Here is a 15,291-nt window from a genome sequence, read left to right as displayed (position 1 = left end):
CCTTCCCTGTAGCCTAGTTGTGGTGTGATGTTTAGTAAAATCCCTTCCCTGTAGCCTAGTTGTGGTATGATGTTTAGTAAAATCCCTTCCCTGTAGTCTAGTTGTGATGTTTAGTAAAATCTCTTCCCTGTAGCCTAGTTGTGGAATGATGTTTAGTAAAATCCCTTCCCTGTAGCCTAGTTGTGGTGTGATGTTTAGTAAAATCCCTTCCCTGTAGCCTAGTTGTGGTGTGATGTTTAGTAAAATCCCTTCTCTGTAGCCTAGTTGTGGTGTGATGTTTAGTAAAATCCCTTCCCTGCAGCCTAGTTGTGGTGTGATGTTTAGTAAAATCCCTTCCCTGTAGCCTAGTTGTGGTGTTTAGTAAAATCCCTTCCCTGTAGCCTAGTTGTGATGTTTAGTAAAATCTCATCCCTGCAGCCTAGTTGTGGTGTGATGTTTAGTAAAATATCTTCCCTGTAGCCTAGTTGTGATGTTTAGTAAAATCTCTTCCCTGCAGCCTAGTTGTGGTGTGATGTTTAGTAAAATCCTTTCCCTGCAGCCTAGTTGTGGTGTGATGTTTAGTAAAATCCCTTCCCTGCAGCCTAGTTGTGATGTTCAGTAAAATCCCTTCCCTGTAGCCTAGTTGTGGTGTGATGTTTAGTAAAATCCCTTCCCTGCAGCCTAGTTGTGGTGTGATGTTTAGTAAAATCCCTTCCCTGCAGCCTAGTTGTGGTGTGATGTTTAGTAAAATCCCTTCCCTGTAGCCTAGTTGTGGTGTGATGTTCAGTAAAATCCCTTTCCTGTAGCCGAGTTGTGGTGTTTAGTAAAATCCCTTCCCTGTAGTCTAGTTGTGATGTTCAGTAAAATCCCTTCCCTGTAGCCTAGTTGTGATGTTTAGTAAAATCCCTTCCCTGTAGTCTAGTTGTGATGTTTAGTAAAATCCCTTCCCTGTAGCCGAGTTGTGGTGTTTAGTAAAATCCCTTCCCTGTAGTCTAGTTGTGATGTTTAGTAAAATCCCTTCCCTGTAGCCTAGTTGTGATGTTTAGTAAAATCCATTCCCTGTAGTTTAGTTGTGATGTTTAGTAAAATCTCTTCCCTGTAGCCTAGTTGTGGTGTGATGTTTAGTAAAATCCCTTCCCTGTAGCCTAGTTGTGATGTTTAGTAAAATCCCTTCCCTGTAGCCTAGTTGTGGTGTGATTTTTAGTAAAATCCCTTCCCTGTAGCCTAGTTGTGGTGTGATGTTTAGTAAAATCCCTTCCCTGCAGCCTAGTTGTGGTGTGATGTTTAGTAAAATCCCTTCCCTGCAGCCTAGTTGTGGTGTGATGTTTAGTAAAATCCCTTCCCTGTAGCCTAGTTGTGGTGTGATGTTTAGTAAAATCCCTTCTCTGTAGCCTAGTTGTGGTGTGATGTTTAGTAAAATCCCTTCCCTGTGGCCTAGTTGTGGTGTGATGTTCAGTAAAATCCCTTCCCTGTAGCCGAGTTGTGGTGTGATGTTTAGTAAAATCCCTTCCCTGCAGCCTAGTTGTGGTGTGATGTTTAGTAAAATCCCTTCCCTGTAGCCTAGTTGTGGTGTGATGTTTAGTAAAATCCCTTCCCTGTAGCCTTGTTGTGATGTGATGTTTAGTAAAATCTCTTCCCTGTAGCCTAGTTGTGATGTTTAGTAAAATCCCTTCCCTGTAGCCTAGTTGTGATGTTTAGTAAAATCCCTTCCCTGTAGCCTAGTTGTGGTGTGATGTTTAGTAAAATCCCTTCCCTGTAGCCTAGTTGTGGTGTGATGTTTAGTAAAATCCCTTCCCTGTAGCCTAGTTGTGGTGTGATGTTTAGTAAAATCCCTTCCCTGTAGCCGAGTTGTGGTGTGATGTTTAGTAAAATCCCTTCCCTGCAGCCTAGTTGTGGTGTGATGTTTAGTAAAATCCCTTCCCTGCAGCCTAGTTGTGGTGTGATGTTTAGTAAAATCCCTTCCCTGTAGCCTTGTTGTGGTGTGATGTTTAGTAAAATCCCTTCCCTGTAGCCTAGTTGTGATGTTTAGTAAAATCTCTTCCCTGTAGCCTAGTTGTGATGTTTAGTAAAATCCCTTCCCTGTAGCCTAGTTGTGGTGTGATGTTTAGTAAAATCCCTTCCCTGTAGCCTAGTTGTGGTGTGATGTTTAGTAAAATCCCTTCCCTGTAGCCTAGTTGTGGTGTGATGTTTAGTAAAATCCCTTCCCTGTAGCCTAGTTGTGGTGTGATGTTTAGTAAAATCCCTTCCCTGTAGCCTAGTTGTGGTGTGATGTTTAGTAAAATCCCTTCCCTGTAGCCGAGTTGTGATGTTTAGTAAAATCCCTTCCCTGTAGCCTAGTTGTGGTGTGATGTTTAGTAAAATCCCTTCCCTGTAGCCTAGTTGTGATGTTTAGTAAAATCCCTTCCCTGTAGCCTAGTTGTGGTGTGATGTTTAGTAAAATCCCTTCCCTGTAGTCTAGTTGTGATGTTTAGTATAATCCCTTCCCTGTAGCCTAGTTGTGATGTTTAGTAAAATCCCTTCCCTGTAGCCTAGTTGTGGTGTGATGTTTAGTAAAATCCCTTCTCTGTAGCCTAGTTGTGATGTTTAGTAAAATCCCTTCCCTGTAGCCTAGTTGTGGTGTGATGTTTAGTAAAATCCCTTCCCTGTAGTCTAGTTGTGATGTTTAGTAAAATCCCTTCCCTGTAGCCTAGTTGTGATGTTTAGTAAAATCCCTTCCCTGTAGCCTAGTTGTGGTGTGATGTTTAGTAAAATCCCTTCTCTGTAGCCTAGTTGTGGTGTGATGTTTGGTAAAATCCCTTCCCTGTAGTCTAGTTGTGGTGTGATGTTTAGTAAAATCTCTTCCCTGTAGCCTAGTTGTGATGTTTAGTAAAATCCCTTCCCTGTAGCCTAGTTGTGGTGTGATGTTTAGTAAAATCCCTTCCCTGTAGCCTAGTTGTGGTGTGATGTTTAGTAAAATCCCTTCTCTGTAGCCTAGTTGTGGTGTGATGTTTAGTAAAATCCCTTCCCTGTAGCCTTGTTGTGGTGTGATGTTTAGTAAAATCCCTTCCCCGTAGCCTAGTTGTGATGTTTAGTAAAATCTCTTCCCTGTAGCCTAGTTCTGATGTTTAGTAAAATCCCTTCCCTGTAGCCTAGTTGTGGTGTGATGTTTAGTAAAATCCCTTCTCTGTAGCCTAGTTGTGGTGTGATGTTTAGTAAAATCCCTTCCCTGTAGTCTAGTTGTGGTGTGATGTTTAGTAAAATCTCTTCCCTGTGGCCTAGTTGTGGTGTGATGTTCAGTAAAATCCCTTCCCTGTAGCCGAGTTGTGGTGTGATGTTTAGTAAAATCCCTTCCCTGCAGCCTAGTTGTGGTGTGATGTTTAGTAAAATCCCTTCCCTGTAGCCTAGTTGTGGTGTGATGTTTAGTAAAATCCCTTCCCTGCAGCCTAGTTGTGGTGTGATGTTTAGTAAAATCCCTTCCCTGCAGCCTAGTTGTGGTGTGATGTTTAGTAAAATCCCTTCCCTGCAGCCTAGTTGTGGTGTGATGTTTAGTAAAATCCCTTCCCCGTAGCCTAGTTGTGATGTTTAGTAAAATCTCTTCCCTGTAGCCTAGTTGTGATGTTTAGTAAAATCCCTTCCCTGTAGCCTAGTTGTGATGTTTAGTAAAATCCCTTCCCTGTAGCCTAGTTGTGGTGTGATGTTTAGTAAAATCCCTTCCCTGTAGCCTAGTTGTGGTGTGATGTTTAGTAAAATCCCTTCCCTGTAGCCTAGTTGTGGTGTGATGTTTAGTAAAATCCCTTCCCTGTAGCCGAGTTGTGATGTTTAGTAAAATCCCTTCCCTGTAGCCTAGTTGTGGTGTGATGTTTAGTAAAATCCCTTCCCTGCAGCCTAGTTGTGGTGTGATGTTTAGTAAAATCCCTTCCCTGCAGCCTAGTTGTGGTGTGATGTTTAGTAAAATCCCTTCCCTGTAGCCTTGTTGTGGTGTGATGTTTAGTAAAATCCCTTCCCTGTAGCCTAGTTGTGATGTTTAGTAAAATCTCTTCCCTGTAGCCTAGTTGTGATGTTTAGTAAAATCCCTTCCCTGTAGCCTAGTTGTGGTGTGATGTTTAGTAAAATCCCTTCCCTGTAGCCTAGTTGTGGTGTGATGTTTAGTAAAATCCCTTCCCTGTAGCCTAGTTGTGGTGTGATGTTTAGTAAAATCCCTTCCCTGTAGCCTAGTTGTGGTGTGATGTTTAGTAAAATCCCTTCCCTGTAGCCTAGTTGTGGTGTGATGTTTAGTAAAATCCCTTCCCTGTAGCCGAGTTGTGATGTTTAGTAAAATCCCTTCCCTGTAGCCTAGTTGTGGTGTGATGTTTAGTAAAATCCCTTCCCTGTAGCCTAGTTGTGGTATGATGTTTAGTAAAATCCCTTCCCTGTAGTCTAGTTGTGATGTTTAGTAAAATCTCTTCCCTGTAGCCTAGTTGTGGAATGATGTTTAGTAAAATCCCTTCCCTGTAGCCGAGTTGTGGTGTGATGTTTAGTAAAATCTCTTCCCTGTAGCCTAGTTGTGGTGTGATGTTTAGTAAAATCCCTTCCCTGTAGCCTAGTTGTGATGTTTAGTAAAATCCCTTCCCTGTAGCCTAGTTGTGGTGTGATGTTTAGTAAAATCCCTTCCCTGTAGCCTAGTTGTGATGTTTAGTAAAATCCCTTTCCTGTAGCCTAGTTGTGGTGTGATGTTTAGTAAAATCCCTTCCCTGTAGTCTAGTTGTGATGTTTAGTAAAATCCCTTCCCTGTAGCCTAGTTGTGATGTTTAGTAAAATCCCTTCCCTGTAGCCTAGTTGTGGTGTGATGTTTAGTAAAATCCCTTCTCTGTAGCCTAGTTGTGATGTTTAGTAAAATCCCTTCCCTGTAGCCTAGTTGTGGTGTGATGTTTAGTAAAATCCCTTCCCTGTAGTCTAGTTGTGATGTTTAGTAAAATCCCTTCCCTGTAGCCTAGTTGTGATGTTTAGTAAAATCCCTTCCCTGTAGCCTAGTTGTGGTGTGATGTTTAGTAAAATCCCTTCTCTGTAGCCTAGTTGTGGTGTGATGTTTGGTAAAATCCCTTCCCTGTAGTCTAGTTGTGGTGTGATGTTTAGTAAAATCTCTTCCCTGTAGCCTAGTTGTGATGTTTAGTAAAATCCCTTCCCTGTAGCCTAGTTGTGGTGTGATGTTTAGTAAAATCCCTTCCCTGTAGCCTAGTTGTGGTGTGATGTTTAGTAAAATCCCTTCCCTGTAGCCTAGTTGTGGTGTGATGTTTAGTAAAATCCCTTCCCTGTAGCCTAGTTGTGGTGTGATGTTTAGTAAAATCCCTTCTCTGTAGCCTAGTTGTGGTGTGATGTTTATTAAAATCCCTTCCCTGTAGCCTAGTTGTGGTGTGATGTTTAGTAAATCCCTTCCCTGTAGCCTAGTTGTGATGTTTAGTAAAATCCCTTCCCTGTAGCCTAGTTGTGATGTTTAGTAAAATCCCTTCCCTGTAGCCTAGTTGTGATGTTTAGTAAAATCCCTTCCCTGTAGCCTAGTTGTGGTGTGATGTTTAGTAAAATCCCTTCCCTGTAGCCTAGTTGTGGTGTGATGTTTAGTAAAATATCTTCCCTGTAGCCTAGTTGTGGTGTGATGTTTAGTAAAATCCCTTCCCTGTAGCCTAGTTTTGGTGTGATGTTTAGTAAAATCCCTTCTCTGTAGCCTAGTTGTGGTGTGATGTTTAGTAAAATCCCTTCCCTGTAGCCTAGTTTTGGTGTGATGTTTAGTAAAATCCCTTCTCTGTAGCCTAGTTGTGGTGTGATGTTTAGTAAAATCTCTTCCCTGTAGCCTAGTTGTGGTGTGATGTTTAGTAAAATCCCTTCCCTGTAGCCTAGTTTTGGTGTGATGTTTAGTAAAATCCCTTCTCTGTAGCCTAGTTGTGGTGTGATGTTTAGTAAAATCCCTTCCCTGTAGCCGAGTTGTGGTGTGATGTTTAGTAAAATCCCTTCCCTGCAGCCTAGTTGTGGTGTGATGTTTAGTAAAATCCCTTCCCTGCAGCCTAGTTGTGGTGTGATGTTTAGTAAAATCCCTTCCCTGTAGCCTTGTTGTGGTGTGATGTTTAGTAAAATCCCTTCCCTGTAGCCTAGTTGTGATGTTTAGTAAAATCTCTTCCCTGTAGCCTAGTTGTGATGTTTAGTAAAATCCCTTCCCTGTAGCCTAGTTGTGGTGTGATGTTTAGTAAAATCCCTTCCCTGTAGCCTAGTTGTGGTGTGATGTTTAGTAAAATCCCTTCCCTGTAGCCTAGTTGTGGTGTGATGTTTAGTAAAATCCCTTCCCTGTAGCCTAGTTGTGGTGTGATGTTTAGTAAAATCCCTTCCCTGTAGCCTAGTTGTGGTGTGATGTTTAGTAAAATCCCTTCCCTGTAGCCGAGTTGTGATGTTTAGTAAAATCCCTTCCCTGTAGCCTAGTTGTGGTGTGATGTTTAGTAAAATCCCTTCCCTGTAGCCTAGTTGTGATGTTTAGTAAAATCCCTTCCCTGTAGCCTAGTTGTGGTGTGATGTTTAGTAAAATCCCTTCCCTGTAGTCTAGTTGTGATGTTTAGTATAATCCCTTCCCTGTAGCCTAGTTGTGATGTTTAGTAAAATCCCTTCCCTGTAGCCTAGTTGTGGTGTGATGTTTAGTAAAATCCCTTCTCTGTAGCCTAGTTGTGATGTTTAGTAAAATCCCTTCCCTGTAGCCTAGTTGTGGTGTGATGTTTAGTAAAATCCCTTCCCTGTAGTCTAGTTGTGATGTTTAGTAAAATCCCTTCCCTGTAGCCTAGTTGTGATGTTTAGTAAAATCCCTTCCCTGTAGCCTAGTTGTGGTGTGATGTTTAGTAAAATCCCTTCTCTGTAGCCTAGTTGTGGTGTGATGTTTGGTAAAATCCCTTCCCTGTAGTCTAGTTGTGGTGTGATGTTTAGTAAAATCTCTTCCCTGTAGCCTAGTTGTGATGTTTAGTAAAATCCCTTCCCTGTAGCCTAGTTGTGGTGTGATGTTTAGTAAAATCCCTTCCCTGTAGCCTAGTTGTGGTGTGATGTTTAGTAAAATCCCTTCTCTGTAGCCTAGTTGTGGTGTGATGTTTAGTAAAATCCCTTCCCTGTAGCCTTGTTGTGGTGTGATGTTTAGTAAAATCCCTTCCCCGTAGCCTAGTTGTGATGTTTAGTAAAATCTCTTCCCTGTAGCCTAGTTCTGATGTTTAGTAAAATCCCTTCCCTGTAGCCTAGTTGTGGTGTGATGTTTAGTAAAATCCCTTCTCTGTAGCCTAGTTGTGGTGTGATGTTTAGTAAAATCCCTTCCCTGTAGTCTAGTTGTGGTGTGATGTTTAGTAAAATCTCTTCCCTGTGGCCTAGTTGTGGTGTGATGTTCAGTAAAATCCCTTCCCTGTAGCCGAGTTGTGGTGTGATGTTTAGTAAAATCCCTTCCCTGCAGCCTAGTTGTGGTGTGATGTTTAGTAAAATCCCTTCCCTGTAGCCTAGTTGTGGTGTGATGTTTAGTAAAATCCCTTCCCTGCAGCCTAGTTGTGGTGTGATGTTTAGTAAAATCCCTTCCCTGCAGCCTAGTTGTGGTGTGATGTTTAGTAAAATCCCTTCCCTGCAGCCTAGTTGTGGTGTGATGTTTAGTAAAATCCCTTCCCCGTAGCCTAGTTGTGATGTTTAGTAAAATCTCTTCCCTGTAGCCTAGTTGTGATGTTTAGTAAAATCCCTTCCCTGTAGCCTAGTTGTGATGTTTAGTAAAATCCCTTCCCTGTAGCCTAGTTGTGGTGTGATGTTTAGTAAAATCCCTTCCCTGTAGCCTAGTTGTGGTGTGATGTTTAGTAAAATCCCTTCCCTGTAGCCTAGTTGTGGTGTGATGTTTAGTAAAATCCCTTCCCTGTAGCCGAGTTGTGATGTTTAGTAAAATCCCTTCCCTGTAGCCTAGTTGTGGTGTGATGTTTAGTAAAATCCCTTCCCTGCAGCCTAGTTGTGGTGTGATGTTTAGTAAAATCCCTTCCCTGCAGCCTAGTTGTGGTGTGATGTTTAGTAAAATCCCTTCCCTGTAGCCTTGTTGTGGTGTGATGTTTAGTAAAATCCCTTCCCTGTAGCCTAGTTGTGATGTTTAGTAAAATCTCTTCCCTGTAGCCTAGTTGTGATGTTTAGTAAAATCCCTTCCCTGTAGCCTAGTTGTGGTGTGATGTTTAGTAAAATCCCTTCCCTGTAGCCTAGTTGTGGTGTGATGTTTAGTAAAATCCCTTCCCTGTAGCCTAGTTGTGGTGTGATGTTTAGTAAAATCCCTTCCCTGTAGCCTAGTTGTGGTGTGATGTTTAGTAAAATCCCTTCCCTGTAGCCTAGTTGTGGTGTGATGTTTAGTAAAATCCCTTCCCTGTAGCCGAGTTGTGATGTTTAGTAAAATCCCTTCCCTGTAGCCTAGTTGTGGTGTGATGTTTAGTAAAATCCCTTCCCTGTAGCCTAGTTGTGGTATGATGTTTAGTAAAATCCCTTCCCTGTAGTCTAGTTGTGATGTTTAGTAAAATCTCTTCCCTGTAGCCTAGTTGTGGAATGATGTTTAGTAAAATCCCTTCCCTGTAGCCGAGTTGTGGTGTGATGTTTAGTAAAATCTCTTCCCTGTAGCCTAGTTGTGGTGTGATGTTTAGTAAAATCCCTTCCCTGTAGCCTAGTTGTGATGTTTAGTAAAATCCCTTCCCTGTAGCCTAGTTGTGGTGTGATGTTTAGTAAAATCCCTTCCCTGTAGCCTAGTTGTGATGTTTAGTAAAATCCCTTTCCTGTAGCCTAGTTGTGGTGTGATGTTTAGTAAAATCCCTTCCCTGTAGTCTAGTTGTGATGTTTAGTAAAATCCCTTCCCTGTAGCCTAGTTGTGATGTTTAGTAAAATCCCTTCCCTGTAGCCTAGTTGTGGTGTGATGTTTAGTAAAATCCCTTCTCTGTAGCCTAGTTGTGATGTTTAGTAAAATCCCTTCCCTGTAGCCTAGTTGTGGTGTGATGTTTAGTAAAATCCCTTCCCTGTAGTCTAGTTGTGATGTTTAGTAAAATCCCTTCCCTGTAGCCTAGTTGTGATGTTTAGTAAAATCCCTTCCCTGTAGCCTAGTTGTGGTGTGATGTTTAGTAAAATCCCTTCTCTGTAGCCTAGTTGTGGTGTGATGTTTGGTAAAATCCCTTCCCTGTAGTCTAGTTGTGGTGTGATGTTTAGTAAAATCTCTTCCCTGTAGCCTAGTTGTGATGTTTAGTAAAATCCCTTCCCTGTAGCCTAGTTGTGGTGTGATGTTTAGTAAAATCCCTTCCCTGTAGCCTAGTTGTGGTGTGATGTTTAGTAAAATCCCTTCCCTGTAGCCTAGTTGTGGTGTGATGTTTAGTAAAATCCCTTCCCTGTAGCCTAGTTGTGGTGTGATGTTTAGTAAAATCCCTTCTCTGTAGCCTAGTTGTGGTGTGATGTTTATTAAAATCCCTTCCCTGTAGCCTAGTTGTGGTGTGATGTTTAGTAAATCCCTTCCCTGTAGCCTAGTTGTGATGTTTAGTAAAATCCCTTCCCTGTAGCCTAGTTGTGATGTTTAGTAAAATCCCTTCCCTGTAGCCTAGTTGTGATGTTTAGTAAAATCCCTTCCCTGTAGCCTAGTTGTGGTGTGATGTTTAGTAAAATCCCTTCCCTGTAGCCTAGTTGTGGTGTGATGTTTAGTAAAATATCTTCCCTGTAGCCTAGTTGTGGTGTGATGTTTAGTAAAATCCCTTCCCTGTAGCCTAGTTTTGGTGTGATGTTTAGTAAAATCCCTTCTCTGTAGCCTAGTTGTGGTGTGATGTTTAGTAAAATCTCTTCCCTGTAGCCTAGTTGTGGTGTGATGTTTAGTAAAATCCCTTCCCTGTAGCCTAGTTTTGGTGTGATGTTTAGTAAAATCCCTTCTCTGTAGCCTAGTTGTGGTGTGATGTTTAGTAAAATCCCAATCCCTGTAGCCTAGTTGTGGTGTGATGTTTAGTAAAATCCCTTCCCTGTAGTCTAGTTGTGGTGTGATGTTTAGTGGTTATACAGCCTCTGGCTCTGCTCTGCTTTCAGCCTGCAGCTCATCTCTTCACAGATGGAACCAGAGCTTTTGGGATTTGTGTGTGGGTGGACACACATACACTTTAGCATAGCCATGCCAATGTGTTGCATGCCCAAAATCAGCCCCCTCCCCTGGAACTCCTGTCTGTCAGGCTGTCCTGCTGGCCTGGATGGACAAGTCACTCCCTAATATACATCTTAGTCCAATCTGTGGGCAGGTTTCTCTCTTAGTTCCTCCTCTATCCATAGGTTATCCATAGGTTAAATGTAGGCAGTACAGTCATAGTGGGGGAGTTAGAGACTTGACTTTGGCCCTGGGGTTGTTGTGGCGCATCGACTGTTAAAAAGGGATGATGGTTTGCCTCTGACAGTCTCTTTGTGCTGATGTAACTTTGAGAAATGAACCGAGGCAGACAGCCTGTCCTGTCCGTCAGGAGTTCATCTCTTCTCGACAACAGGTCTGCCAATGGTTCTCCTCACTACAATAGGTAGTGGACACATTTAAACTGAAAAAACAGTGTATTAACACGGCAAGCACATCTATTTTAATGACTGTAGGGACTTCTTTATATTTCTAGATCTACAGATACTCATTTCTCTAGTCAATGTCTGTATATTTTTCCTCGGCACGAAGGCGCTCACTTAGACTGATATCATCCATCACTCAGCTTTACAAATTAGGCCCAGGCAGTTACCAAGGATACCGATTTGTCTGAAGCGTCAGACTCGTTAGTCGATACACACTCCCTCTCCACTCTCCTGTCCCCCTCACCTCTCTCTCTCTCCACTGCTCTTCCATTCTCTTCTCCACTCCTGCCTTCATTGCCTCTCCTCTGTTTTCTTTCTCTTCAGTAAGGGTATGGGTGGAAGAAACGTGAAGGATCAAGAAGGAATAGTGAAGGGTGAAAAGAGGTTATCAATTCTTAATAGTGTTGTGAGAAGCGGAGGGAAGGAGGGAGACACTGGTATGAAGAAGTGGAAATAAGTGAGAAAACATATTATGAGGAGGAGAAGGGTGGGACTGACTGACTGACTGCAAGCAAGCAAGCAAAAGCTGGAAGCCTGTATAAACCTCTGATCACATCTGTTAGTGCTGCAAAGTACAATGCCTTACAACACAACATCCCCATTCTAGTGTGAATGAAATATAGATGATGATGATGATGATGATGATGATGCAAACAGAGAGGCCTTGATTCCTATTACCATCCTCCATTTAACACATCCAATCAGACCAGCGCCAGTATGTTCCCTCCCCTCCTATTCTAATGTATAACTCACATTACAACATTAGGCCTTTATGGGCCTGTGCACAGCCACTCTACATGCACTAGATGTTATGTTCCCTCACCTCTCTGCCTTACACGCTGGTTGGCATAGAAGAGAGATTATGGATAATGAGATGGAAAAGGTAGACACTGTTGTGCATGTTTAAAGATGCATGCACGACAGTATTACGGTCAAATGCTCTTGTACAGCCTTCGGGCCTTGTAAGCACTCTCAAACCGGCCTGTGTTAAAGGGATATACTGAAAAGTCAGGTATGATATGGTATCTGTGCCGGTCTGTTGTCTGACGCACAGCTATAGCTGTATTAGTAAATGCCCGGCCCGAGGGGACAAATCAAGTATTTTAAATAGAATGAAACTGTTGTCTTGGGGGCTGTGTGTAAAACGTGTAAAACCCAATGGGCAGGGAAGAACAGCCAGGTGTGATATGTAACTGATTTCTGTGTAACTGTTTTTAGGTGCTAAACCCAATGGGCTGGGATGCTTTTGGACTCCCAGCAGAGAACGCTGCCATCGAGAGAGGCCTTGACCCGGAGGAATGGACGAAGAGGTACAATACAAGATATGACACAAACTTCTTTCTTTCTCTCTCGCTCTCTCTCTCTCTCATTCCCCCTAACATCCTCCTCTCCCCTGTCTGTCTCCGTCCCCAGTAATATCCAGTCCATGCGGGAGCAGCTCGACAGCCTAGGGCTCTGCTTTAATTGGGACAAGGTGAGTAATGGGAGGAGCTGAGCACCACCTCTAACCTTCCAGTGGGAGGCTCTGTGTGGGTGGATGACTCTTTTCTCTTGTGCGTGTGTGTATGAATCATCTTGTGGATCCCTCTGCTTCCCTCTCCTCTGACCAGGAGGTGACCACCTGCCTGCCAGACTACTACAGGTGGACCCAGTGGCTGTTTGTCAAGCTCTTCAAGGCAGGACTGGCCTATCAGAAAGAGGTAGATTCAGGGGTCTTGAGTCTGTCCAATCCTTGTCATAGGCTGTGTCTCAATAGTCCAAAGTGGTTTCCTCTCTTCATCTCCTTTCCATCTCTGCTGATGAGGAGATGAAGACACTTTGGACTAATGTGATGCAGTCATGCCCCTGGTATTGTCATGGGCCGTGTGTAGAGCTCCAGGGAGGCAGGATGAGGGAGACACACCCCAGGAGGATGAGTCTCAGGCAGGCCACAGAGGCTCAGTGGCCTGGGGAACAGTCTTCAGTAACTAAGGAGCCTCCTGTGGCTTTGTGAGGAAAACACATTTTGTGTAGTAGATTACAGAGAATCGGAAAATCTGTGCTGTAGTGGAGGGGTCATGTAGTTTAATCAGATGCAAGGTATTTTGGCACTTGTATCAGTAGACATCTGTCTCTTTCTCTGATTTGATCAGCTCCTGTGATGTTGGCTTATGTCTGTCTTTGTCTGTGTGTATTTGTAGTAATTGTAATCCGTGTGTGTGTGTGTGTGTGTGTGTGTGTGTGTGTGTGTGTGTGTGTGTGTGTGTGTGTGTGTGTGTGTGTGTGTGTGTGTGTGTGTGTGTGTGTGTGTGTGTGTGTGTGTGTGTGTGTGTGTGTGTGTGTGTGTTCCAGGCGGTGGTGAACTGGGACCCTGTGGACCAGACGGTGTTGGCTGATGAGCAGGTGGATGACAGCGGGCGCTCCTGGAGGTCTGGAGCTCTGGTGGAGCAGAAATTACTCAGGCAGTGGTTCATTAAGACCACCAACTACGCCAAGGTAGGTGTGTGTGTCTCGTGCGCATGGAGGGTGTATTGGTGATAAGCCCGTCAAAGGGCGTCCTATCACATCAATCTCACCACCTGCGCCTTTTGGCATAATCTGATTGGCTGGCTACATTAGAGGCTGTGTGAGAATGGAAGGGGGGTAGACCCCTCCGATGTCAATCACTGCAGAAACCATGGCAGCCGCTTCAGCCCTGGCTGTGGAACAAACCTGGGCTCAAGTTGGATCTGTTTTCTTTCAAATACTTTAGCTGTGATTGGTTCCATTGTGCCAGGTAAGATCACTCAATGTAATAGTTCCAAAAGTGCAAACTGCAAAGCCCACTCATCTGGCACTTCAGACTGGGTCAATCAAATGCTCAGAGTATTTGAAAGAAAATAAATACTACTTGAACCCAGCCCTGGCTGTGTAATCAGCAGCCTGCTGAGAGTGTCATTCCCAGGCTGGCCTCGCCGTTCCTGGCCAGTCTGACTGATGAGAAACCTCCACGTCTCCAGCAGCAGGGTCTCATAATCACTACCAGCCACTACCAGCTACCCTCTGGGTTGAAATTACCCTATCTGGAGATTTATTTCACCCATGGGATGGGCACACACACACGCACGCACGCACGCACGCACGCACGCACGCACGCACGCACGCACACACACACACACACACACACACACACACACACACACACACATACACACATACACACATACACAGAGAGGCAGCTTGAACCTGGGCACATGAAGTGAGAGTAACTGAAGGTGTGCTGATTCAAACCTCTCCAGATGAGGAATGATGGGTACTGAGAGGTTCTGAGTGGAAGCCTTCCAAACCGGTCTGATTGGTGGGCCAGAAGGTCAGGTTCCCTGTGCTGCTAGAGCCTTGATTGATAAGGGTTGATTGATGTGTGCATGCATGCTGCTAACATTTCCAGTTTCCCCTGGTAAAGACATACACTAGTCACTCACACATTAACCAGTAGGCCTCAGCAGTATGACCCTGTCACTCCACTTTATCTCTGAGATTCACACACACACACACACACACACACACACACACACACACACACACACACACACACACACACACACACACACACACACACACACACACACACACACGATGAACACAGTTAATAATTACATTGACAATAGATGTTTTCTATTTCATGCATAATCACACACACTGATGGACTCACTCATTTGAACACATCACACTGTAGTGTCATGTACATCAACACAATGGCATTCACTTCAATTACCAGCCTCACACAGACTTTACACATACATTCATCATTTTACACAGGCATACAAACATACACACTCTAGTAAGCTTTGCTAGATTGCTACATAGGCAGCCTCAGGTATATTCACGTGCATGTGTCATCAAATCTTTCATGTATCCAAAAGATGCAGGGAAACACACACTCACGCACACCCACACGGACATTGACACGGACACACAAAAAACCTTAGCCATCCTCATTTTATTGATATAGAATTTTATAGCTTTGCTAGGTTGCCATGGAAACCCTTGGAATTGGCCCAGCCATAGGCCTACGTCTCTGGTTAAACCCTCAGGTTTATGTGGCTCCATTGATGTCGCTTCTTTTCTGGAGACAAAAACAGTGTTTAGTTGAGTTTTTTTCTCTTCTCATGGTTTGAGCTGAGTACCACCTCACCTCCGTTCCTCTCAGCGGGTGTTTGTTCTTGGTGACATCGCTGTGACAGCATGAGGCGGGGTGTCTCAGACACCACAGCCTGCTGGCAGCCAGGCTGTACGCTCACACTGGCGTTGTTGCTAGGCTGCTTGACTGACACAAAGACACCAGCATTTATGGCAGGACACCAATCTCTCACTCTCTCCGATTCTGTCTTTCATTCTCTCTCTCTCCATCCATGCTTGAGAAACAGTGAAATAACATTGATACACACTGCAATTACAATCCTCCTTATCGCCATTGTTAGTATTGGTTGTATTGCTGTTATTAGTGTTATTACAGTGTGTTGGGTAGAGATCTCAGAGGGTGGTTTGGGAATGGGTTGTGATAGTGGGGGAGAGGTATATCAAATTGGTGCTGTTGCCTTTTTATATTCTCCATTCAGACAGAAGCGGAACCCAGCTGGGACTTTCTGGCCTGCACCTTGTTGTTATGCATAGCTTCCTTTTAAAAATCTGTGTGTGTGTGTCTCTCTCTCTTTTTCTCTTTTTCTCTTTTTCTCTTTTTCTCTCTCTCTCTCTCTCTCTCTCTCTCTCTCTCTCTCTCTCTCTCTCTCTCTCTCTCTCTCTCTC

At 43.7% G+C, this 15,291-nt stretch overlaps 1 protein-coding gene across 1 annotated transcript in view; it reads left to right on the top strand.

The window, feature by feature from the left end:
* Nucleotides 1-15,291, top strand: part of lars2 (leucyl-tRNA synthetase 2, mitochondrial) — a 56,255-nt gene that overhangs the window by 17,145 nt on the left and 23,819 nt on the right. Inside the window, exons 4-7 of the mRNA XM_055925504.1 lie at nucleotides 11,746-11,837; nucleotides 11,941-12,001; nucleotides 12,138-12,227; nucleotides 12,859-13,002. Of these exons, the coding sequence (XP_055781479.1) occupies nucleotides 11,746-11,837; nucleotides 11,941-12,001; nucleotides 12,138-12,227; nucleotides 12,859-13,002 (387 nt within the window). The remainder of the gene's footprint in view (nucleotides 1-11,745; nucleotides 11,838-11,940; nucleotides 12,002-12,137; nucleotides 12,228-12,858; nucleotides 13,003-15,291) is intronic.

This window comes from Salvelinus fontinalis, chromosome 6 (genome assembly GCF_029448725.1).
Source record: "Salvelinus fontinalis isolate EN_2023a chromosome 6, ASM2944872v1, whole genome shotgun sequence".
Taxonomy (NCBI): domain Eukaryota; kingdom Metazoa; phylum Chordata; class Actinopteri; order Salmoniformes; family Salmonidae; genus Salvelinus; species Salvelinus fontinalis.
This window is presented reverse-complemented; position numbering and strand designations above follow the sequence as displayed.